The sequence below is a fragment of the Protopterus annectens genome, chromosome 2.part2 (genome assembly GCF_019279795.1).
Source record: "Protopterus annectens isolate FY-2018-M chromosome 2.part2, PAN1.0, whole genome shotgun sequence".
NCBI classification, from domain to species: domain Eukaryota; kingdom Metazoa; phylum Chordata; order Ceratodontiformes; family Protopteridae; genus Protopterus; species Protopterus annectens.
In genome coordinates, this window is record NC_056730.1 from 708,323,938 (window position 1) to 708,351,590 (window position 27,653).

Here is a 27,653-nt window from a genome sequence, read left to right on the forward strand (position 1 = left end):
TCCATCAAAGCCCACCTGTCTGCTATTTCTGCTTGCCTGCCTGCCTTTGGACCCCCATTAGCATCTAGACTCCCTTGCAAACTCTTCCTCAAGGGGGTACTGAATCTTAGGCCCCCCAGAAAACCTATCCCCCCGCCTTGGGACCTCAACTTCATGCTAGATAAGCTTACGCTACCTCCCTTTGACCCAGCAAACTAAGCCTCATTAAAGCACTGTACTTGGAAAACTGTTCTTTTAGTGGCCCTAACCTCAGCCAGGAGAGTGTCTGAACTCCAAGGCCTTATGGCTATTCTGCCCTTTCTCGTTTTTCACAAGGACAGGGTTACGCTTAGGACAAATCTGTCCTTCATGCCCAAGGTAGTCAATGACCTGTCCCTTAATCAGGCCATACAATTACCTGTTTTTTCCCAAACCCACAAGGCGACAGTGAGAGAGTGCTGCATTCCATGGATGTTCACAGCCAAATCAGATTTTACCTGCACAACATCGTCTATCAGATAGACTGACCAACTCCTTTTGTATCCTTTCACTTCAGAGCCCTGGGGAAGGCATTGACCAAGCAGACTATTTCTGTTTGGATCTCCAAAGCTAGTAAGTTCTGCTACCAGTTTGGTGATAAATCTCTGCAGGGTACAGTTAAATGTCATTCCCCAAGAGCAATGGCATCTTCAGGAGTCTTCTTCAAGGGTTTGAGCACCTCTTCTATCCTGGAAGCTGCTACTTGGTCCTCAGTCCATACCTTCACAAAGCACTACAAGCTTGACCTCCTCTCTAGATCTAGGGCAGGGTTCGCCAGGGCTATCCATGGATTCTTGGAGTCTGCCTCTAGACCACCACCCCAACCTCTATGAGCTTTGGCACTCACCCATATGCAGAATACTGCAACATGCAAATAGAAGGATATAGGAAAGTTGTGTAAAATATCACCATAACCATAGATATCCTCTTCCACATTGCAGTATTCCTTCCCACCCTCCTTCTCCTCTTATCACCTAATAATTTCCCTTTCTGGATGGCAATGATGTGGCATTGCCCTTACAGGACTGGCTCCAACTGGGGATACTGTACAGAGGGCTGGTGCGTGCTCACATCACCTTTATTGCCCAAGAACTCGCATCCACGTCTGACGCATCACAGAGGGACTGAAAGCTTTTGGATACTGGCTGTACATAGGCGAGACTGAAGGGTAAACCCATATGCAGAATACTGCAACATGGAAGAGAAGGACATCTATGGTTATGGTTAAGATTTTAAAAACCAGCAAGAACAATAAAAAACACTCGTTTGCAGGTCTTTTTGTCCACTGCAAAGCTACAGCAAAGTATCCAAAAACAACAAGAGGACAACAGGATAGGCTCCAGGCTATAAAACTTTAATCAGGCAGAAGCGCTTTCACATCTGCTTCTTCAGGTGCATAAAAACAAACTGAAACCAGTCATACTTTTAAACATTGCTGAATGCATCACATGACAATTCATCAAATGACTATACATTCCATTACTATAAAATATTAAAGCTATATGTTAACCACAAAATAACTAAATGTTCAAAGAAAATCCTAAAATGTATATTTCTTAAATATTTAGTGCAATATAAACACACATTATTAAAATACATATTCTTAAAAACAGCTACTTTGCCTACTTAAAGGTCTAGCCTTTAACTTTGGTCTCAGTGGTATTTGTTCATTAAGACCATGTCCCATATCAGCTCTGAATAAAACTTTTCACCTTGCTTCCAGTTCCTCCGTTTTATTGCATGTTCCTCCCCCCCCCCCCCCCCCCAGACTCACAAAACTCCTAGCAGTGGCCATAAACTTAAATTTATGTTGACTATTAGTATTCATAACATGTTTGGCTAGGGTATTACTTCTGCTTTGTTTGCTTATGTGATAGATGTGTTCTCTAATCCTCTCCTTGAGTGTGCGGTCTGTTTTCCCAATGTAAAATTTCCTGCATATTACCCAGTAAGCAAGATATACTATGTGCTGTGTAGCACATGTGGCTTGTACTTTAAATTGATATATCTGGTCCTGATCTGGATGCAAAAATTCATTACTTGTATCTATATACCCAGAATATGAACATTTGCCACAAGGCTTAGTTCCCATTCCCCATAGATGTTTTCTTTTCTCTGGGTACACATAAATGTCTTTTCAAGGACTTTTGATTTCTAAACAAAAATTTGGGTTCTTTCTCTGTCCATTTTGTAACTGCCTTATCAGTGGTCAATATCCCCCAGTGTTCACGTATAATGTTCATGTAAGACCGACATCACTAGAAAAGCTTAATGGCAGTTTTAACTTAGGCATATCACCTCTAGTATTTTTTTCTCATACCATCTGTCCGAATAATAAGGTCTGGCCTTAGTAGATCGCAAATAGGCTACTTCTTGTATCTGTTTCTATATATCTCTTTTCCCATAGCCTCTGGCCAGTAATTCACCCCTCGTATTATTCAGTTGTTGGTGGAAGTCTGCATCCCTTACGTTCAGCCTAGACGCTCTAAAAACCTGATTCCTAATAACATTGTCAAACGCATAGGTAGGGTGCATACTTTCTCTATTTAAAAGATGGTTAACATGGCATTCTTTCCTGTACAAGGATGTATATATGCTCCCTTTTTCAATATTTACTTGAACATCCAAAACGTTTATTGTCTCATGTGAAGTGGTTACATTCAAGTACATGAGAAATTCCGAGAACTCCTCTTCAGCACCAGCCTATAAAATAAAAAGATCTACAAAAAAAAGAACATTGTTTTGGTATGGGCCACTCAATAAATAGTCATGTTCCCATACAACCATGACAGCGTTGGCGTAGCTATTGGCACAAGATGTGCCCATAGCTACACCATTACATTGCCAGTATAGTTCATCTCCAAACAGAAAAACATTATTTCAAAGACACTGCTCAGTAAATTCCTGATTAATATAACCTTACTTTTAGAGAAATCAGAATACATTTCCATAAACCTAGTTAAACTTTCCAATCTAATCATATTTGTTATAACTGTAAAAAGAGAGATCACATCAAGTGTTGCCATAAGGAAGCCTTTAGTGTGGTTGTTGTTAAATGTGTGAAAATCTCTCAAAAACTGTTGCGCATCTCTTAATACGTGCTCTCTACTATTTAAAAGTGGTCTCAAACTCTTTTCAATAAAAATGGTTGCCGGTTCAGTGCACCAATTTCTGCCAGACACTATAGGCCTCATGGGTGGACGATACTCTTATGTAGTTTAGGCAAACCTTGGATAATAGGTGTAGTGGGTGAGGTGACCATAAAATAATAGACTATTATCTATCATGCAATTCGAAAACATATCTTTTAACTTCTTATGCACTTTTTCTACAAACAGCTTAACCCTGGCAGATGGTAATTTCTCATAAAAAAACATATTCCTTCAGCATGTGTAACATAATGGAATAATATTTACTTTTATCCATAATAACTATAGGCCCTCCCTTGTTGGCAGGCCTAATTACTATTGTGTCATTCTTCTGTAAACCCAGTAAAGCTTCTTGCTCTAATTTTTAAGTTTAAGATTTTAGCCCCTTATGTTTCTGCCTATTATAGTCATTCAATTTGTGTACATCCCTTATGTACATTTTTTTTAGGTTTTGACTAATGGATTAACTGCAGGCTATGCTAGTTTTTTTTACAAACATTACTACCTTGCATTTGTGTAGTCTCTGTGCCATTAAACTGCATTTTTAACATCAAATTACGTGTAAACATCTTTATATCAAATATAACCTCTGCAAAATCAGACCTACCAGTGGGTATAAAAGACTGTCCTTTTTGTAACAAATTAAACTCCTCTTCAGACAAAACATGACTGGATAAATTCCACACCAAGTCTTTCGTTGGTTGAAAAATGCTTTCTTTATATTGTATGGGCTCTCGTTCAACCCGTCGTGTTTCCTCTTGATGTTCATCGTGTTTCACTGTTGCAGTCATTACTCTTGGGTTATCCTGCTGGCAGGCTACCCTTGGTCGGCCAGAATTCCAAAGTCTAGGTCCGGCGTCGGTTGTTGTCGCTTCTTCCCTGATGTCAGTGCGCCAGGGGTATAAAAGATGCAGCCGACACCATTTTCTCTGTCTTTCTTGCCGCGCGGTGCCCGAAGCAAAAGCAGTTCGCAAGTGCTGGTCGGCCGACTCCTGAGATTTTCAAATCCGAATTTCAGAACCGAAGTCTTCATTAAAGCTAAGTACCCCGTTGGGGAAACTTTTTTCTTGCTCCAGACCGATGTCAGAAAAAGTTAACAATTGTATTTCTTGTGGGAAGTAAATACCTCATAAGGATTTTCACTCTTACTGTATTCTTTGCCTAGGCCCTGATCACAACGTTGCTAGCTGCCGGTTTTGTGCTAGATTTAACTAACGCACTATTAAGCGTCTGTTCGATTTTGCATTTCATTACTTTGGCCGAAGATTTAATTATATAATGCCGTTGGACCAGCTGACAACCGGAGTGTACAAAAAACTCAAGGACAAGGAAAAGAATAGGCATCCGAGGTACAAAACCGACAACGAAGCCTCTGCTAGGCCAGTCGCCGGTTCTCAGTGAGGCACTTTCGCAGCCCCTGGCGCCCACTACCTCAGAGCCACAGGCCGCTTCCGACTCCCACGTGGAGCCGACTGGGCCTCTGGAAACTCAAGGTAAATGAAAGTGTAACTTTTTCCTCTGTGGAGCTTTTCTCCTCGGGCCTCCGCTGAAAATGGACATGTATCCAGTCGGACCATCCCGGTCAACAAATGTAAAATAAAAAATAAATAAAATAAGTATTGGACACTCGGAAATCATTCCCTCAGATGGGTCTGGAGCCGCTGAGCAGGCATCTGCTTCTGAGGGTGTCTTCAGATCTACACAACTATGTATTAAGCCATCTTCAGCTTCAAAGACTAAAGCAGCTCTAAAGACAAAGAAACAAGTACAGCATTCTCCTTCTCAGACTTCCATGCCTAAAAAACAGATGCTCAAAATGGCCGAAGACCTAATTAGTTTGATCAGGGGCTCCCATCCCCCTCCTGATAAGAGGCCTAGGCAAGAGACGGAGTATGATTCTTCTGATCAGGTTTATATTTCCTCTGATTCCTCTTCTGAACAGGATTACTCCATGCTTCCCTATGAGGATTCTGATGCTGAAGAATCCATTCCTTCAGCCTCTCCTCCTGAGGATTATTCTTTTGGGGAAACCCTGCATACCATGAGGGAACATTTCCACTGGGAGAGCCAAGATTATTCTGAATCTAAGAAAAGGCTCAGAGACTTTATGCTACTTCCCCAGCACAGACCCCTTGCTATTCCACCTGTTCTGGATATTGTAGATGTATTTTCAGAGTCCGGCCTGTCCCCTGACTCTTTACCCCCTGCACCTGCTAAGCCAGACAGGTACTACAGGGTCCCGGATTCTCATAAATTCCTATATAAAAACCCCTGCTGCTGACCCAGAAACTATATCTCAGGTTCCCAAAGGGGTTAAAGCTTCCACTATAAAAAAAAAACCCTGTCCCTTCTGATAGGGATTGTAGGGCTCTAGACAGATGGGGGAAAAAACTCTACACTTCTGCTACCCTGGCTGAAAGGGCTTTAAATTGTCAGTTTCATATGCTTAAATATCAGCAATATTTAATGTCACTGCTTAAACAGTAATTGTTGACAAAATACTTGAATGTTCAGCGAACAAGGAATTGCAGGATTTATTGCATGCAGCTGAACAAATGGGAAAGCATACTTTGCAATGTGGTTATGATTCACTGGAGGCCTCTTGCAGGGCCGCTGTTACAGGTTCTGTTATTAGAAGGCATGCTTGGTTAAAGGAACAGAATCTGCCTGATCATGTTAAAGCAAAATTATTAGATGCACCATTACAGCATGATACTTTGGTACTAAAGCAGAAGAGGTGTTGAAAAAAATGGAGGATAAAGCAAAATCCATGCAGACAGTCAAGGATTTCTTACAGGTACAGCCACCCAGGTTTAGCAGGAACTGGCCCTCTAAAAATTGGTCCTTTCCAGTGTCAGACAGACCACAAAGAGGCAGATACAGGCATCCCAGAGGCAGATCTCAGCCCCAAGGCTCATATAGGCCTAAACAATGGGGTGCTCCTACCTTCAAAAGCGGAGAAGACAAATCACAACCTTACAGGAAACCGTCCCAATGACTTTCCTGTACCAGATACAAGCACTTTTCTTTTGGCAGCCCCCTTAAGGGGAAAACTAGCACTTTTTTCATCAAATTGGCAAATGGTTACCCAAGACAAATGGGTTCTGAACATAGTGTCCCAAGGCTACAGGTTCCATTTTCACACCCTACCAAGGTCAAAAGCTATGCCAGACCTGCCACACAATCAATGGGCAGAGGCACAAAAACAAATTACAGCCGTCATGGACATGAGGGCCATTCAGCAAGTACCACAACAAGAGCAGGGACAATGATTTTACTCCAGACTTTTTCTAGTACCCAGAAAGGACAAAACCTGGAGACCAATACTGGACCTGTCAATTTTAAATACGTTTCTGGAAGTTCCAAAATTCAAGATGTTGACTCTGCAGCAGCTACTGCCCATGCTGGGCAAGAAGGCTTGGCTCGTAACTTTGGACCTAAAAGAGGCATACCTGCATGTCCCAATCAGACAGTCTTGCAGAAGATACCTCAGATTTATAGCTGGCTCAATGCATTACCAATTCTCTGCACTGCCTTTTGGCTTATCTACTGCGCCCAGGGTCTTCACAAAATGCCTGGCAGCAGTAATAGCATTTTGTAGACAAAAAGGAATTCAAATATATCCCTACTTGGACGATTGCCTAATTCAAGCAGAGAACAAAGGCATTCTTCTGAAGCATCTGGTGTTTGTAAAAAGACTACTAATTGGCCTAGGGTACACAGTAAACGAAAATAAATCAAACCTAGTGCCCTCGATAATATTCCTGGGTGCAAGCTTAAATACACCTGCCCAGATGGCGTATCTCACGCCCGACAAACAAAAGCATCCGACTACTTACTTCAAGAAATTTGCAACACAAACCAACGTATCTGCAAGGAAGATCCTGCAGGCCTTGGGTTTCATGGCATCTTGCATTCTACTAATTCCATATGCCAGACTGCATATGAGGAAACTACAATGGTACCTAAAAAGTGTTTGGACTCAGCATTGCCACAGCGTGGAGACAGTAATTGCACTCATTCCCTGCCTGCAACAGGAGTTTCGATGGTGGGCAGAAGCCTGTCACCACAACAAAGGTCTGCCATTCAGCTTACCCACAGCCAGACAGACACTGTCAACAGATGCATCAGATTATGCCTGGGGGGGGCCCATATGGCAGGAAAATGTATTCAGGGCACATGGCCTGCAAACTAGATGCATCTTCATGTCAATCAAAAAGAGATGCTAGCTGTTCAAAATGCCCTGACAGCTTTCAAGGACCTGCTTCATCCAGGACAGTTACTGATAAAGACAGACAACACTACGGTCATGTGGTACATAAACAAACAGGGAGGTACACATTCCTACCCCCTCTGCAGACAAGCAATGACCTTATGGGACACAGCATTGGCTTTTCAAGTTCACCTGCAAGCACAATTCCTGCCAGGAAAAACAAATACTCTGGCAGACGAACTAAGCAGAAACCTCATGGATCCCCATGAATGGAAACTGGATCCACAAGTCTTCAGCATGATAATAAGAAAATGGGGATGCCCAGACATAGATCTATTTGCCTCCCCTCACAACTGCCAATTGCAGAGATTATGCACAAGGATTTATCACAAGCAAGCATGGAAAGTGGACGCCCTATACTTCAGCTGGAAAAATCTAACGGTATATGCTTTTCCCCCATTGCCTCCCCTTCCCGGGGTACTCCTAAAGGTCAGACAAGAGAAGCCAAAAATGATACTGATTGCACCAGACTGGCCACGCCAGCACTGGTACCCAATCCTAAAGAGCTTGTCTCAAGGTCCAGCATGGATATTGCCTCAAACTTCACTTGCTGACGCAACAAAATAATCGGATCCTGCACAGCCAACTCAGGACCTTAAATCTGGCAGCATGGCAGATAATGTAGCCATTCAGAACACTCCTCTTTCAAAAGCTGTTATGGATGTTATTTTGGAGGCCAGGAGGCCAGTACCAGAAAATCTTATGCAGAAACATGGAAGAGATTCTGTGCTTGGAACCAGGATCAAGGCATTGACACCTGTGTACCAAATATCACTCAGATTTTACAATACCTAACTGAGATGCTGAACAAAGGCCTTTCTTTCTCATCAATTAAGATTCATGCCTCTGCCATTTCAGCCCATTACAATACAGAACCACCTATCTTTTCTCATCCTTTAATAAGGCAGTACCTCAGAGGGGCCAAAAACATTAGGCCTCCAAGGAGAGCACCAATTCCGGCCTGGGACCTCAATTATGTTTTGGAAAAACTCACACTACCTCCTTTTGAGCCAGCATCAACAGCAGATATAAAATTCTTATCCTGGAAAACAGTTCTGCTCCTAGCAATAACCTCTGCAAGGCGAGTCTCTGAGTTACAAGCACTCATGGCTGTGGAACCTTTCATCATTTTTCATCCAGACAGGGTTTCTCTGAGGACAAACCCTACATATGCCTAAGGTGGTGTCCATTGTGGCCCTTAACCAAACCATTCACTTGCCAACCTTTTATCCTAATCCACAGAACAAGGGTGAGAAAATACTGCATTCTTTGGACATACACAGGCAGTTACGCTTCTACTTGGACAGAACTAAAGCTTTCAGAAAGACTGAGCAACTTTTAGTGTCATATGCTGCAGGATCACAAGGAAAGGCTATCTCAAAACAGACTATTTCTAAATGGATAGGCCATTGCATCCGTTTCTGCTATTTTCAACATGGCAAATCAGTGCCTAAGGCATTAGGCTTCATTCCACCAGAGCAGCAGCCACTTCAGCAGCCTTCCTCAGAGGAGTACCAACCAAAGATATCTTGGAGGCTGCAACTTGGAGTTTAGTGCACACCTTCACAAAAGACTGCCACTTACCTCTTTACTCTAAGTCCAGAGCAGGCTTTGCAACTGCAGTTCTGCAGGGCCTCATAGCCTCTCCTAATCCCATTTAGCCTAGCCACCCTTCCTCAGCTTTGGGATTCAACCCAAGAGTAATGACTGCAACAGTGAAACACGATGAACATAGTGCAGTTGTGTACCTACCATAAATGTAGATGTGCAAGTGTATTCACTGTTGCAGTCCAGGTTACCCACCCACCATCCCCCTTTTCTTTGCTGGGACTTATCTACACTTCTCTATCCTATACAACCTATTTGGTGTATTTTCTTGTAGATGAAGGAAATGTTATTTTTGTGCATGCATTTTTATTGGCATATTTTTCGGCCTACCAATTTGGGGACACCTGACATCTGGGGCAAGAAAAACTGAAGAAAATGGCGTCGACTGAATCTTTTATACCCCTGGCGCACTGTCGTCAGGGAAGAGGCAACAGCAACCGACGCCGGACCTAGACTTTGGAATTCTGGCTGACTGAGGGTAGCCTGCCAGCAGGATAACCCAAGAGTAATGACTGCAACAGTGAATACATTCTAACATCTACATTTATGGTAGGTACACAACTGTACTTTCTGCTGTTTTAAAGCAGGTAGCTTCTGTTCTCTTATAGGTAGCGGGAAATTCAAAGACTGCCCGCCTCTGTTCTCTAAAAAAACACTGTTGACAGAGTGAGCCATGCCTTGTTTCTTGTCAGGGTTGAAATTTGCTGTTTTATCAGCTACATTGTGAATTTGTGTTACAAAGACAAATGAGAGCCCGTACAATATAAAGGAAGCATTTTTCAACCAAAGAAAGACTTGGTGTGGAATTTATCCAGTCATGTTTTGCCTGAAGATGAGTTTAATTTGTTACAAAAAGGTTTGTCTTTTATACCCACTGGTAGGTTTGATTTTTCAGATGTCATATTTGATATAAAAATGTTTACACGTAATTTGGTGTTACAAATGCAGTTTAATGGCACAGAGACTACACAAATGCAAGGTAGTAATGTTTGTAAAAAAAAAAAAAAAAAAAAACTAGCATATTTATGCTTGCAGTTAATCCATTAGTCAATGCCTTTGAAAAAATGTGCATTGAGGTTGTAAAATTGAATGACTGTAATAGGCAGAAACATTATAAGGCTAAAATCTTATAACTTAACAAAATTAGTGCATGAAGCTTTACTGTGTTTACAGAAGAATGACAGAATAGTAATTAGGCCTGCGGACAAGGGAGGGCCTATAGTTATCATGGATAAAAGTAAGTATGATTCCATTATGTTACACATGCTGAAGGAATATGTTTTTTATGAGAAATTACCATCTGCCAGGGTTCGTAGAAAATTTACATAAGAAGTTAAAAGATATGTTTTCGAATGGCATGATAGATAATAATCTGTTATATTATTTTATGGTCACCTCACCCACTACACCTATTATTCAAGGTTTCCCTAAACTACATAAGAGTACCGGAAGAAAAAGCTTCAACTGGAAACAACTTGAAAAAGTCACAGTAATAGTGTATAATGCATTTAATATCCGCTTTCGTTAATAAAAACTTCATCAGAAAACAGTAAACGTGAACAGACAAACCATTTAAATACATTAATCAATCAAAACGTCACTTAATTAATTAAACAAATCATTAAGATTTAAAAGAAAATAACCATAAATCAGAAGTAATATTAAACCATTTAAAAACACAGTTATAGCAATAACTTTAATAAGCTACTTCTATCTATATGTTTAGACATAGTTAGTTTACGATGTTTTAAAAAACATTTTAAATTAACTGATTCATTTAGTCCTGGTGGATGGTCTGAATGCAGTCTAATCTGCCATAAAGTTTCTCGTTGCTCTACATAATTCCTAAAGTCCCCAGCTCTCCCATCATGTTTACAAATTTCCAAAACAGTAAACATAAATTTATTAAAATTTGCACAAGATGTCGAATGCTTGTATAAAGCGTTATTGAAATTTTTTGTCTTGATGGCATATAAATGCTCCTTAATACGTTTCCCCAAGCTTCTGGTAGTCATACCCACATAGAAAGCTGGGCAAACGGAGCATTACATCAAAGATTCCTGGCACTTCTTGGACAAAGTAAGAACTTTTCAAGAAAAAAGGATTTTTGATCCTTCAAAACATATTATTTTTACCTTAGACGTTAATTCTTTGTACACCTGTATCCCCCATGATGAGGGAGTAGAAGCGGTACGGAGTTTTTTGGTAAAAAGAAAACTTTTTAATAATTCTCAGATTTCTTTAATTTGCAGGTTTTTGGACATCATATTGGAAAATATTTTTTTCTTATTTAAGAACACATATTACAGGCAGAGACGAGGAGTTGCTATGGGGTCCCCAGCGGCTCCGGCTTATGCCAATACAGTTATGGCTTGGTGGGAGGGAGAATTTCTACCCATTTTACAAACTAACTTTAACATTATTTTCTTTGGTAGATACATTGATGATTTAATTTTTGTCATAGAGGGAAGCAGTGAGACTGTGGAAGCTATAGTACACGAAATTAACCTTTTGTCGGGTTTTCTTAAATTCACATTGGGTGATGTAGGACTATCTGTCAACTATTTGGACGTACACTTTTGGTGGGATTTCACTGACAACTGTTTTCATAGTAAAATACACAGAAAAAGAACTTTTACTAACGGATACTTACATTTTACCAGTGGTCATCTGAAATATATTATTAAAAACATCCCTAGGGGACAATTTATAAGAGCTAGCCGCATGACCACCAGGGAAATTGATGTTATACATGAATTTCATCATATTGTGCATTTATTTACTCACAGGGGATACGAAGAGAAGTTTTTAATGGACACTGGTTCTGAGATTTTTAATAAGCAGTCATTATTTTTTCCACCAATACTGATAAAAGGTATTATTAAAAACCACAAAAAAGACAATGAAGTGGACATCCAGTCTAGTAATTCAGCTAATTTTGAACATTATTGTTCTTTTGAAATGAGTTCCGATTGTTTTCGGATCAGGAAGATTTTAGAAGAGAATTGGAAAGTCATTCAAGGAAATCAAGACATTATTAAAGTTGTTGGTTCTAAACCTATTTTTGTGTTTCGAAAAAACAACACATTGAAAATGATTTTAGAGAGAACTAGCACTTATAACACGATGTCCACTATTAGTAGCAAAAAGGGTATGTTTAGATGCGACAACTGTACAGTTTGTCGTTTCATCTTTGAAGGTCCCTGTATTAATGTTGTTACCTCTGAAAGAATTTTAGAGGTGCCAGGTTATGTAAACTGCACTAGCAGTGGGCTTGTATATATTGCGCTATGCTCCGTTTGCCCAGCTTTCTATGTGGGTATGACTACCAGAAGCTTGGGGAAACGTATTAAGGGGCATTTATATGCCATCAAGACAAAAAATTTCAATAACGCTTTATACAAGCATTCGACATCTTGTGCAAATTTTAATAAATTTATGTTTACTGTTTTGGAAATTTGTAAACATGATGGGAGAGCTGGGGACTTTAGGAATTATGTAGAGCAACGAGAAACTTTATGGCAGATTAGACTGCATTCAGACCATCCACCAGGACTAAATGAATCAGTTAATTTAAAATGTTTTTTAAAACATCGTAAACTATGTCTAAACATATAGATAGAAGTAGCTTATTAAAGTTATTGCTATAACTGTGTTTTTAAATGGTTTAATATTACTTCTGATTTATGGTTATTTTCTTTTAAATCTTAATGATTTGTTTAATTAAGTGACGTTTTGATTGATTAATGTATTTAAATGGTTTGTCTGTTCACGTTTACTGTTTTCTGATGAAGTTTTTATTAACGAAAGCGGATATTAAATGCATTATACGCTATTACTGTGACTTTTTCAAGTTGTTTCCAGTTGAAGCTTTTTCTGCCGTTCTGACTGATTTTTTAGTTTTGTGTGGCTATCTTTTTTGCGTACATAAGAGTACCATTGATCCACCCATGAGGCCTATAGTGTCTGGTAGAAATTGATGCACTGAACCGGCATCCATTTTTATTGAAAAGAGTTTGAGACCACTTTTAAATAGTAGAGAGCATGTATTAAGAGATATGTAACAATTTTTGAGAGATCTTCGCACATTTAACAACAACAACCCCACTAAAGGCTTCCTTATGGCAACACTTGATGCTGTCTCTCTTTTTAGTTATACCCAATATGACTGGATTGGAAAGTTTAACTAGGTTTATGGAAATGTATTCTGATTTCTCTGAAAGCAAAGTTATATTAATCAGGAATTTACTGAGCATTGTCTTATAAAGTAATGTTTTTCTGTTTGAGATGACCTATACTGGCAGCGTAATGACGTAGCTATGGGCACATCTTGTGCCAATAGCTACGCCAATGCTGTCATGGTTGTATGGGAACATGAGTATTTATTGAGTGACCCATAGCAAAACAATGTTCTATTTTTTCGTAGATTTGTAGATCTTTTTATTTTAATGGGCTGGTGCTGGAGGAGTTCTCGAATTTCTCATGTACTTGAATGCAACCACTACCTTTTTAAGGTTTACATCTGTTGTTTCATATGAGAGAATAAACGTTTTGGATGTTTAAGTAAATATTGAAAAGGGAGCATATATACATGCTTGCACAGGAAGGAATGCAGTGTTAACCATCTTTTAAATAGAGGAAGTATGCACCCTACCTATGTGTTTGACAATGTTATTAGGAATCAGTTTTTTTAGAGCATCTAGGATGAACGTAAGGGATGCAGATTTCCACCAATAATTGAGTAATACGAGGGGTGAATTACTGGCTAGAAGCTTTGGGGAAAGAGATATACAGAAACGATACAAGTAGGCAATTTGCGATCTACTAAGGCCAGACCTTATTTTCGGATAGATGGTCTGAGAAAAAAGAGACCAGAGGTGATATGCCTAAGTTAAAAGTGCCATTAAGCTTTTCTAATTGTCGGGTCTTACATGAACATTATACGTAAATTGGGGATATTGACCACAGATAATGCGGTCACAAAATGGATAGAGAATAACCCCAAATTTTTGTTTAGAAATCAAAAGTCCTTGAAAAGACGTTTGTGTTCCCAGAGAAAAGAAAACCTCTATGGGGGGAATGGGAACTAAGCCTTGTGGCAAATGTTCATATTGTGGGTATATAGATATAAAGTAATGAAATTTTGCATCCAGATCAGGACTGGCTATATAAATTTAAAGTACAAGCCACATGTGATACACAGCCCATAGTATATCTTGCTTACTGTGTAATATGCAGGAAATTTTATATTTGGAAAATGGAGCGCACACTCAAGGAGAGGACTTAACACATCTATGACATAGGCAAACAAAGCAGAAGTAATGCCCTGGCCAAACATGTTATGGATACTAATAGTAGACATAAATTTAAGTTTATGGCCATTGCTAGGAGTTTTGTGAGTTTGAGGGGAGGGGGACACATGCAATAAGACTAGGAGGGGGGACACATGCAATAAAACAGAGAAATTGGAAGCAAGGTGGATAGTTTTATTAAGAGGTGATATGAGACATGGTCTCAATGAACAAATACCACTGAGGCCAACGTTAAAGGCTAGACCTTTACGTAGGTAAAGTAACTGTTTTTAAAAAATATGTATTTTAATAATGTGTGTTTATATTGCACTAAATGTTAAAGAAATATACATTTTAGGATTTTTTTTGAACATTTAGTTATTTTGTGGTTAACATATAGCTTTAATATTTTTTAGTAATGGAATGTATATAGTCATGAGGAATTGTCATGTGATGTATTCAGCAATATGACTGGTTTCAGTTTGTTTTTATGCACCTGAAGAAGCAGATGTGAAAGCGCTTGTGCCTGATTAAAGTTTTATAACCTGGAGCCTGTCCTGTGTCCTCCTGTTGTTTTTGGATGGTAAGATTTTGCACAACTTTTCTTTTTTACTCATGGCTAAATCTTCCTGCAAAGGTGTTAATACTTTTAACCAGAAGTTAGGTACTGCATCTCGGCCTGAGGTTTTCCAATTAGAGGCTTTTCTTAACTTTGTTTCAATCTCTCTGGCTGTTACTTCATCCCATTTCATATCCTGTACCTTTAAACTTCTTATTCTTTCTTTTACTTCATCTATCCATTTAGCATCTTTATGTTCCACAGGAACTTCATAAATACTTCTCCAAAATATATCTATTTCTTCTTTTTTTGGTGGTCTTTCAATTCCTTTTATCTTGTTTCCCAGTTCTCTATAAAACTTTTTTGGGGCATCAATAAATTGCTTATTTTGTACTTTTCCTTTACATTTATCTGTATATGATCTAAGTTTTTCCACCTGTGCTGAGATTTTTAGTTTATTTGTGATAGTGCATGGTAGATCCTGATCTGCTCTAATACTGCTTATTGCTTTTATCACATCCATTTTTCTAAGTAAGTTTGTTGATCTGTTCCCTCTTCTACAGTCTTCTAACAGTGACACTTCTTGTCTTAATTGCTTTATAGTTTTCTCTATTTGATACTGCCATGATGGTATTCAATTTCTTCCTTTACTTTCCCTCGCTATCCTGTGATCTTGTGGTAGAACTTTATCGGTTATTAATTTAGCTACACTGTAATATTTCCTGTTTACTTCTGTTATATCACATGGATCTTTATGGACAGTCCTAATAACTGTGTTCATTTGTTTTATCACAATTCTGACTTTTTTGGTTTTATTGACCTTCTGCAGTTTATTTCTTTAATTGATCTTAATATGTCTATCTCTGTTAAATCAAACAACTCTTCTCTTAGCTCATTTTCTTCTAAACTGAGGGCCCAGTTTTTGTTTTCCATTTCCTGCAGGCATTCTGTAGAAAGTTCTATAGCATCATCCTGTGGCACATTCTCTCCAGTTTCATCGTGCGTTATCCTTTGCTCAGTCATATGGGAACCCATTGGCCTATCACTCCTCAACATTGACTGTGTCAGAGTTTCCTGTTCCTTGCTGTCCAGTTTCAAGTGAATGTTTCTACTGGTTTCCCGTTCCACTTGTTTCTCCTTAATTTGCTCTATCTTGTTGTGGTACTTTCTGAGTTAGATTTTCTATACTGAATCCTTCACTTCGCAGGTACTCCATAACCTCAGTTTCTATTTCTTTAACTTCTCCATTACTAGTCTCCTTTTCTACTTTTCCTCTTTGTCTTCTTATTTTTTGTATTGTAAAGTTTTCCATGTCCAGATTCCTTTGCCTGTTTTTCTCTTCAAATATCTTTGGTGTTGCTCTTTTTGTATTGATTAGTTTTGCTTTCTAATTTGCATAGATATTACACCATATTAAATTTATTTTTCTTTTTCATGTTCATATTTCTTCTTCAGACATCTTCTGATCTTCCTGTTTCTCCTTATTTTGGGGACTCATTCCATCATGCTGTGATGTAACCTGTGTTTAGACCTTCGACACCAAATCCTTCACTTCACAGGCATTCCATTACTTCAACTTCTATTTTTTTTACTTCTACTTTTCTAATCTTCTTTTCTGCATTCCTTTCAAATGTCTTTGGGGCTGCCTTCTTTATATTCATTAATTTGGCTTTCACCTTTGCATAAATATTGCACCATATCTTTCCCATGTCCAAATTTCTTTTTTATACTTTTCAGAAATGTGTAGGTTGTTTATATTTTCGCACTTCCTCATATGCTTCTTTTTCCAAACAGATCAAAGTGTCTTGGTCTGTATACTGTTTTGCACAAAATCCATTGCATTAATGAACGCAAATTTTTGTTTGAGGCTTCTGACAGTTTTTCCTGTGGAAGTATTTGTCTTTAATTTCTCTCATTCTTTTTGTGCATCTTGTGTCTGGAAATTCTGGGCTTTTTGCATAATAGTAAAAATACGTAATTTCTTTCTTATCCTCAATAGTCCACTCTATCGTCTTTATGGCTCTAATTTGGCCTATCAGTTTTTGTGATTTCTGTGGACTACTATTTCCTTATTCAACAGATGGAGGGGGGGGGGGGGTGTCTCCCCCTGGGCCTGGCCATGCTCCATTGTAGGAATGTTTCTGTATTTTGAGGATTCTACACTGTCATGTTTTCCACTTCTGGCACCAGTGCACCTACCATGATTGGGCACTTTTTTTATCCTGGGTCTTGTGTACCCAGCTATCGTTGTTAATTTTTGACCCTACTTCTGTCCATGATTTAGGCTATATAAATACAGTCTATATATCTGTGTCATCTTGGTGAGATTTTATGAAAAACAGGGTCCAGGATGAATTCAATTTCAGCAATACTACTCTCCTTTGCTTGCTGACTTCTGTCCATTCGGACCCCATCATATCCTATCTGGTATGACCTGTGGAGTGTACCTTAATGATCTTTTACATTTTCAAATTGTTTCCTTCCAGCTCCTTCTTTTGTATTCTAGTTTTAGTATGGGTAGTTCTTAGTAATTTGGCACTTGGGGGCAAACTCGAACTGAGGTAATGTGGGATTTTGATGGGATTACGGGTAAGGGTAGGAGCTAGAGCTATGAAACCCAAGTCTGAAAAAGCTCCCAAAGCAGGATCTGAGGTCAGACGAAAGGATGAAAACAGACAGCACAGATGATTGTTATGGTGAGCACATAACTTTGTTTTTTATCAATAATTGACCTCTCATCTTTGTAATACAAATAGATGTGCTTTCAGTTTGCTACTTCTAAACCCAAAGTTTGTAAACCATGTAATTAAAGTTAAATGGTTTTAACTAAAATATAGTGCTTGAGAGGGTAAACAATTATCATTTTTACTTCTAGGTGATCATTTATGGAGAATTGCCAAGAAAGAAAGAAAGCGTGATATATTTGTCAAACCATCAATGCACAGGTTTGCCATTTTATTTGTGTTATAAAATACTTAAATTGTCCTTAAGTGGTAACTTTTTGCTGTCTGAAATAGAGTATGTGCTTGTAAAGCCTGAAGAATGCATAAATTAGCAGGCTGCATAGTTGCAGAGATCAGACTTCATCTAAATCAGTGCTGATCTGTGTTTTGAACTGCACTTGGATTATCAAAGGGTTGATGGGTGGTAGCTGGAGTGTCCAGTGGTAGCCCTTCCTTCCTTCCGTGAGGAAAGGGAGTGGGTTGTGGACTGGTGAGCTGCTGAGAAGCTAGGGATCTGTTCCTGTTGAAGGGCATTGTATATGAATTTTCCAGGAAAGGGCCTGGATGCATCCTTTCTCCAACTTGAATGTAGAATAATGCATATTGGTATGCATACATAAGTAGAATTAATTAGCAGGCACAGCATCATTGGTACAATTTGATATGGCTTGGTAACTCTGTGGGTATGAGATGTCAAAGAGCCTGGTCTGGAAAGGCTTCTAAATATTGAGGAGATAAATAAAAAATTGAACACAAGTTCATGCCAACCTGTTTATCAATTGTAAGAGCTTTAGATTAATTTCGGTACTTTTCCATTAAACCCCTACCACTTGGCGTGGGTCTGGTTGGCTCTTGCCGTATTTCCTCTGCTTATTTCCAGGAACACTGACAAAGATGAAATGAACAGAAAGAAGGTAGTGATATGTATTGTATTTGTTTTATTTCATCTTTGTCAGTATCCCAGGAAATAAGTCAAACCAAAGTGCCGACGCTTTCTGCTGAAAGTACCGCAAATCGTTAGAATGACAGAAATTCTTTTAGCATGCATGTTGTGAAGGAAACGAAATATGAATTGGAAATGTGTCATTATTTATTAACTTCGGTCCTCATTCAATCCTCCAGAAATTGCAAGGAAACCACAACTTTAATGAGTAACAGACCAAAATATCAGGCAGAAATGCGAAAATCTGAACAGCTGAGAGGTGTTGGGTGTATTTCCAGTTGATACCCATACCTTCCTATGGTCTCCCGATGTCATTTTGTGCTGTATTCCCTGATCAAGAAACTTGTTAATTACTAATGGCCAACAAATGAGCGAGAAGCTCACGAAGATCAAAGTGGCAGTAAGATTGCTTATCTAGTAAGCGCAGCAGTGCAACTATTAACCCTTGTTCTTCCTTCATTTCACATCTTTTACAACTATTAAATGTTGTCAGCTGAAGCCTGAAACCTTAGAAGATACTGAAGAGAACTGTCACTGACACTCGTACTATAAATAGTACAGTGTAATACTTCCTGAGTTTTACTTGCATTGCTCGCTAAACATGCAGATGCCAAGTGGTAGGGGGTTTAATGGAAAAGTACCTTAATTTCTTATACTGTGAACTTGAATGACTTCATGATAGGCTGGTTTATCTAATGTTTATAGTTTATATCTCTATCATTTGTAGGACTTAGACCAGAAGGTAGTCAGCCTGTCCCATAAAACACTTTTCCAGACTACCACAGTTCCTCCTGTTACCCAAAATCCCCTGCACCCAGGACTCTTGACAGTTTTTGCCTCCCTGTGAACAACCCTAGGTTACCTTTAGCTTTTTATTATTGTTTTGCCGGCTTTCATTAGATTCTTAAGAACTAAAGTTAGACGGCTCTTTTTATTCTCTTTTCAGCAAATTCCAGACTTTCTTTTTTCCCATGTCAGAGTAAGGACCCTCTTTATTTGATTCCCTTTGGTATATGGTGTTTTAAGATCTACTGTGTAGTGGCTGTTAGTTTCACAAGAAATGTGCTGTGCTTATTTTCTGAAAATATTTTTTTCTAACTTTGGCATGTTTTGCATTAGTTGGCAATTTTGGTAGACAACATGGACAAAAAAGGGATAGTTATGTGTTTGTGTTCCTTTTGAAGCTTAAATTTCTCCACAGGATTAACATGGCCCATGTGCCAAACACCTTTGTGAGGCAAGTCTTGTTGATGATGCTACACTGAAGGAACACAAAAACAAGGTAGAGTTTCAGAAGCAGAGAACTATTCCAGCTGTTTGATTCTAGGACATTCCCCTTTCATATTTAGTGCTTCATCTAAGAAGCGAGCCTCCACCAACAGAGAGAACTTTTGTGGGGAAGAATCCCAGTTTGAATTCTGTCAAGGAAGTTACCTTCCATCTCCTCCAGATAGACTTCCCAGACTTCCCCTTTGGTGCTTTCCTTGTGAATTTGGACTTGGCGGCATCCACTCTGGTGGTACGTACCCCAAATCCACCTTGTCTGTATCCAGTAGATATTGAAGGTCATCATCAGTCCAAATGGAGTACAAAATGCTCTGGCAGTTTTTTTCTCCCCCCAAGTGCCTTACATTTAGTCTTACTTTTTCTTCTTCACTAATATCAGGTGCTGCTGGGAATCTTCTCTGCCAGATTTCTCTGATTTTGCTCTGGACCTTTCTTGTACAGGCTTGGTACGAGGAGTCATCAAATTTATCTGTTAACCTCCACATCAAATCAGTAACTGGTTTGGGTGTGCAGTGCCCTTGTCCTTTGCCATACAGATGTCGACTTGTCCTTGGTCTCCTCGATAAGATTCCTGTATCTGTGCTAGGAGTTGATGCTACAGGATAGACTTCTGTTTCCATGGCTTTAGGATAAAGTATCTCAGTCCTGAACTCGGCTTTTCAAAGCTCAATAGTGAAACCTTTGATCTCTGCAGAGGTGCATGGGGTTCTTTTTAGCCCTGAGGCTGAGGACCTTCAGGTCATCTTTAGGACTGGGGTCTGCCTTTTTCACCTTTTGGTTAGGAATGGTGCTTTGCCATATTATCTCCTGCTTGGGAAGTGGAGTTTTGGCAGGTTTCAGTGCCTTACCGATCTGACGTCTTGAAATGAAATCTTCCATCTGCTGAATATTTTTTTTTTTTTTTTTTTTTTTTTTTTTTTTTTTTTGTTGGCCTTTCCCCATCCATGTTTAGTGCTTCCTGTAAGAGACGATGCTCAAACAAAGGAGATGGAATAAACAATTTGGACCATAGCTTACTTGGGTCTATCATCTTTGTTGTCAGCTTTGACCCCAGGATGGGGGATGGGATATCCTGTCTGACTCTTCTTCCTTCATCCATTCATTTGCAGCCTGATAGATTTCACTCTTAGCCCAAGGACTGTTATAGCTGATCACAAATTAGGTTAGCGGTCTCCATCGTCATGTCAATTGCACTGGTGAAGTCTGTAGAGCCACTGTCTAAGGCTGTACTTCCTCCTAACAAGGAGTCACGGTGTTCTTCGTGTTTCACTGTTGCAGTCATTGCGTTTAGGTTATCTGCCTGCAGGTAGCCCTCAGCCGGCCTGAATGTCAAAGTCTTGTATTCCTGTATCGGATGCTGTCTCTTCTTCCATGATGTTCGGTCATCAGGGGTATGAAACATGCAGCCGATTCCATTACATCAGTCCTTTCTTGATGTTCATCGTGTTTCACTGTTGCAGTCATCACTGTAGGGTTCTTCCTGCCGGCAGGCAGTCCTCGGTCGGCCAGAATCCCAAAGTCTGGGTCCGGCGTTGGCTGTTCAGTCATGCTCCCTGACGTCAGAGCGCTAGGAGTACAAAGCTGCCAGCCGACGCCATGTTCTCCAGTCTTTCTTGCCGTGCAGTGAAAGCAGTTTGCAAGTGCCAGTCGGCTAACTCCTGATATTTTTTCGTACTTCAGTCCGAAGACTTACTTCTTCTTCTCAAAGCTAAGTACCCTGTTGGGGAAACTTTTTTCTTGCTCCAGTCCGATGTCAGAAAAAGTTAATAATTGCATTTCTTGTGGAAAGCAAATACCTCATAAAGATTTCCATTCTTACTGTATTCCTTGTTTAGGCCCTGACCACGACATAGCTAGTTGTCGGTTTTGTGCTAGATTTAACCAACGTACGATTAAGCGGAGGTACGATTTTGCTTTTCACTACTTTGGCAGGCGATTTAATTATAAAATGTTAGACACGCATCTGACTACCGGAGTTCACAAACGACGCAAAGATAAGGACAGGCCTCCGAGGTCCAAATCAGACTACGTTTTACAAGCAGAGCCAGCTACAGGTTCGGCCGTCGTCAGTGAGGCGCTTTTGCAGCCCCTGTCATCGGCCATTTCAGAACCGATTGCCGAAACGGACTCCCACGAGGAGCCAACTAGGCATTTGAGTACTCCAGCTGCAGGACCTTCGGACAATGCTCCCTCAGATGGGTCCGGAGCCGCTGTGCAGGTACCGGCTTCCGAGGGGGTTTTCAGGCCTACACAGCTTCTGATAAAGACAAAGACAAAGGCAAAGACTCCTTCTAAATCTAAGACACCAGTCCAGGCCTCTTCTGATCCGGGACCCAAATCTCAGAAACAGCTACTTAAAATGGCGGAGGACTTATTAGGGGTTCACATCCCCCTCCAGACAAAAGGCCAGGGCAAGAATTGGATTATGAATCTTCTGATCAGGCATCTATTTCTTCAGTGTCTTCCTCTGAACAGGAATATACTTTCCCTTCTTATGAGGATTCTGATGCTGAGGAATCCATTCCGTCAGCTTCTCCCCCTGAGGATTTTTCTTTTGGGGAAAATTTACATGACATGAGGGAACATTTTCACTGGGAAGGACAGGAGTACTCGGAATCTAAGAGAAGACTTAGGGATTTCCTTCTTCTTCCCCAACATAGACCCCTGGCTATTCCCCCTATTTTGGATATTGTGGATGATGCCTTTTCTGAGGCTAATTTAACTCCTGACTCCTTTCCTCCAGCCACTGCTAAGCCCGACAGATATTACCGGGTCCCTGACTCACACCAGTTCCTTTACAAAAATCCTACTGCTGATCCAGAAACCATTTCTCAGGGTCCTAAGGGGGTTAAGGCCGCCTCTGCTAAAAACCCTACTCCGACAGATAAGGATTCTAGAGCTTTGGAGAGATGGGGCAAAAAAGTGTACACTTCTTGCTACCTTATCTGTTAGGGCTTTAAATTGTCAATTTCATATGCTAAAATATCAGCAATTTCTACTGTCTGTTATGAAACAAAAGCTAGGCACCATTTCTGCATGTGCAGATAATAAGGAATTACACGATTTGATACATGCAACTGAACAAGTGGGGAAGCATGGTTTGCACTGTGGTTTTGATGCCTTGGAGGCTTCATGCAGGGCAGCTGCCTCTGGCACAGTCATTAGAAGGCATGCTTGGTTAAAGGAGCAAAACTTACCTGATCAAGTGAAAGCAAAGTTACTGGATGCTCCTGTTCAGCATAATGTTTTGTTTGGGTCTAAGGCTGAAGAGGTGATAAAGAAAATGGAGGATAAGGCAAAATCCATGCAAACGGTTAAGGATTTCTTACAAGTTCAGCCCCCAAGATTTAGCAGAAATTGGCCAACTAAAAATTGGTCTTTTCCCAGCTCGGACAGGCCTCAGAGGGGTAGATATAGGCGCTCCAGTGGGAGGACCCAAGCACAGACCTTTTACAGATCTAGACAGTGGAGTGCTTCCACCCCCAGGGGTGGAGAGGACAGACCTCAATCTTATAGAAAACGGGCTCAATGATTCCCCCTGCATGGCTCCAGGAACTTCTCTCCTGGAAGCCCCTCTAGGAGGAAAACTCTCTCTTTTTCAACAAAGTTGGACTTACATAACCCAAGACAAGTGGGTTCTGGATGTAGTTTCAAGAGGTTACAAATTCCACTTTCATACCTTGCCAAGACCAAACGGATAGCCAGACCTACCAAAACACCAATGGGCAGAGGCATTAAACCAGGTGGGATCCCTCATGGCTATGAGGGCCATAGAACTGGTTCCACAATCGGAGATGGGGCAAGGCTTTTACTCAAGGCTCTTTCTAGTTTCCAGAAAGCAAAATTCATGGAGACCCATCCTGGATCTCTCAGTCTTAAACACCTTCCTGGAGATACCAAAGTTCAAGATGCTTACTCTGCAGCAGCTCCTGCCAATGTTGAGCAAAAATGCATGGATGGTGACATTGGATTTAAAGGAGGCTTACCTACACATCCCTATTAGACAGGAGTGCAGAAAATACATCTGGTTCAAGACCGGCTCGAAACATTACCAGTTCTCTGCGCTGCCCTTTGGATTGTCTACTGCGCCCAGGGTCTTCACCAAGTGCCTGGCACCAGTAGTGGCTTATTTCAGACTCAAGGGAATTCAAATTTACCCTTATCTGGATGACTGCCTTATTCAAGCAGACAACAAGGATGTCTTACTCCAGCACCTGGAATTTGTTCAAAATCTACTCAAGTACCTGGGATTCACTGTGAACATAAAAAAGTCAAATTTGTCACCCACACAACAGATAACTTTTCTGGGTGCTCTTCTAAACACAACAACCCAGATGGCATTCCTGACATCCGAAAAACAGCTACAGCTGGCTTCAACTTTCAAAACCTTGACGTCAATAACTCAGCTAACTGCAAGGAAATTCCTGCAGGCTTTGGGTTACATGGCCTCCTGCATCCTTCTCATACCAAATGCAAGACTACATATGAGAAAAATACAATGGTACCTAAAAAGTGTATGGTCCCAGCATTGCCACAGTCTAGATGCACAGATTGCTGTCTTGCCTTGCCTACAAAAGGAATTCCATTGGTGGAACATGGCATGTCTTCACAACAAAGGGAAAGCCTTCAGTCTGCCTCCAGCCAGCCAAGTGTTAACCACGGACACCTTGGATTACGCATGGGGAGCCCACTTGCAGGGAAAAGGTCTGCAAGGTTTTTGGACAGTGGATCAGAAACACCTACATATCAATTTAAAAGAGATGTTAGCTGTACAGAATGCCCTCTTGGCTTTCAGGGATCTTCTACAACCAGTCCAACTACTGATATGGACAGACAACATCACAGTTTTGTGGTACGTAAACAAGCAAGGGGGTTCACACTCCTACCCCCTTTGGGACTAGCCATGACTCTATGGAACACAGCTCTAGCTTGCAAAGTGGATCTACAAGCTCAGTTCCTGCCAGGAAAACAAAATATTCTGGCAGACAGCCTGAGCAGGAACCTGTCAGACCCACATGAGTGGATGCTAGACACCCAAATATTCAAGATGATTACAGAAGCCTGGGCCTGCCCGGACATAGATCTATTTGCATCCCCTCTCAACCACCAGTTACAGATTTTTTGCACAAGGACATTTCACAAGCTAGCATGGAAAGTGGATGCACTATCATTCAGTTGGAGAAACCTCTCGGGGTATGCCTTTCTGCCACTACCTCTTCTTCCATGGGTGTTACTAAAGATCAAGCAGGACAAGCCCAAGATGATGATTTTACTGGCCCCAAATTGACCTCGTCAATTTTGGTACTCAACACTGTTGAATCTATCCCAGGAGCCTCCATGGATTTTACCTCAGATTCCAAATCTTTTGTTCCAACACCAGAGCCAGGTTCTGCACTCTCATGTCAAAACTCAGCCTGGCAGCCTGGCGAATTCAGGGTCTGTGATTAATCCTTTCCTTCCCAAACAGGTCATGGATGTCATCTTAGAAGCCAGATGGCCTAGCACTAGAAAATCTTATGCAGGTAAATGGAAGAGATTTTGCACCTGGATGCATGCTCAGGATTTGGATCCTCTCATCCCTAATATCCCACTGATTTTACTTTACCTGACAGACATGCTACATAAGGGTTTATCCTTCTCCTCCATAAAAATACAGGCCTCGGCTATCTCTGCACATTACAATACAGATCCTCCAATCTTTTCGCATCCACTTCTGAAACAATATCTCAGAGGAGCAAAGAATTTAAGGCCCCCCTAGGACACCACCTATACCTGCCTGGGACCTCAACTATGTTCTGGAAAAACTCACTCTGCCTCCTTTTGAGCCTGCTGCCACATCTGATATTACGTATTTATCATGGAAGACGGCTATCCTACTGGCTTTGACTTCAGCCAGGAGAGTCTCGGAGTTACAAGCACTGATGGCTGTGGAACCTTATATTATTTTTCACCAAGATAGGGTGTCTTTAAGGACTAATCCTACTTTCATGCCTAAAGTGGTTTCCAAAGTGGCTTTAAATCAAACTATTCACTTGCCAACCTTTTTCAATAATCCACAAAATAAGGGGGAAAGGATCTTGCATTCCTTGGATGTACACAGACAACTTCGTTTTTACCTGGGCAGAACCAAGGATATCAGGAAAACAGAGCAACTGTTTGTTTCTTATGCAACAAATTCCCAAGGCAAAGCTATTTCAAAACAGACCATTTCTAAATGGATTGCTCATGGAATCAGATTTTGTTACTCTCATCATGGAAAGCAAATCCCAGGAAAAATTAGGACTCACTCTACCAGAACTGCTGCTACTTCAGCTGCCTTTCTCAGAGGAGTACCTACCAAGGATATTTTGGAAGCTGCAACTTAGAGTTCAGTACATACTTTCTCTAAGCGCTATAATCTCCTTCTTTACTCTAATTCTAGGGCAGGCTTTGCTTCTGCAGTCTTGCAGGGCCTTCTAGCCGCCTCTTCTACTCTATAACCACCACCCTTTATCTCAGCTTTGGGATTCAACCCTACAGTGATGACTGCAACAGTGAAACACTATGAACATAGTACAGATGTGTACACTTACCATAAATGTAGATGTTCGAGTGTCTTCACTGTTGCAGTCTGGGTTACCCTCCCTCCTGCCCCCTCTTATAATTTCATTAGTGTGGTTTCCTAGTTAACCCTTCTTCTGAGGTGTATTTGCTACAGGGTATGGGGTTTGTTGTATGTTACATTTTTGTTTTACTATTAGCCTTCACTTTTGGGCACCTGACATCTGGGGCAAGAAAAACTGGAGAACATGGCGTCGGCTGGCAGCTTTGTACTCCTAGCGCTCTGACGTCAGGGAGCATGACTGAACAGCCGACGCCGGACCCAGACCTTGGGATTCTGGCCGACCGAGGACTGCCTGCCGGCAGGAAGAACCCTGCAGTGATGACTGCAACAGTGAAGACACTCGAACATCTACATTTATGGTAAGTGTACACAACTGTACTTTGCGCAGTGCCAGAAACAGTTCGCAAGTGCCGGTTGGTCGACTCCTGAAATTTTCATTTTCGAGTTTCAGAACCGAAGTCTTCAAAAAAGCTAAGTACCCTGTTGGGGATCCTTTTTCTTGTTCTTAACCGATGTCAGTAAAAGTTAACAATTGTTTTGTTTTACCTGTGGAAAGCAAATACCTCAAAGATTTTCATTCGTACTGCATTCCTTGCTTAGGCCCAGACCACGACGTCCCTCTGCCGGTTTTGTGCCTTATTTAACCCCCGAACTATTCGTCATCTGTTTATTTTTGCTGCAAATTATTTTGGTACTTGATTTAACTATCCAGAAATGGCTTCGGTAAGCCATCCAACTACCAACATTCCGAAAAAACTTAAAGATAAAGACAGAGACAGACCACATAGGTCCAAAACTGACGACGACGCTTCCGTTAAGCTAGTCGCCAGTTTGCCGGTATTCGGTGAAGCGCTTTCGCAGCCCCTGATGCCCGCTACTTCAGATTCGCAGGCCTCTACTGAGACCCATTCGAGTCTGGTATGCCGCGAGATGCTTCTTCGACTATGGAACCTGTGGATGTATCTACATTGAATTCAGACCTACAGACTTGCATTTCAAACAGACGCCATCTTCATCTTCAAGGCCTAAAACTAGACCCACACCTAGAAGAACGACTTCCAAACTGCATGGTCAGGTCAATATGCCTAAAAAACAAATAAGAATGGCTGAAGACCTTATTACTTTAATTAGGGGAAGCCAGCCTTCTTCCTGTAAGAGACCTAGAACGGATTTTCCTTCTGATTCTTCTGATGAGGAT

General features: G+C 40.7%; 1 protein-coding gene across 1 annotated transcript in view; it reads left to right on the plus strand.

Annotated features, from left to right (window-relative positions):
- LOC122795777 (1-acyl-sn-glycerol-3-phosphate acyltransferase epsilon-like) overlaps positions 1-27,653 on the plus strand; it is an 800,499-nt gene that overhangs the window by 217,721 nt on the left and 555,125 nt on the right. The window contains exon 2 of the mRNA XM_044064106.1: positions 17,774-17,843. Within this exon, the coding sequence (XP_043920041.1) occupies positions 17,774-17,843 (70 nt within the window). The remainder of the gene's footprint in view (positions 1-17,773; positions 17,844-27,653) is intronic.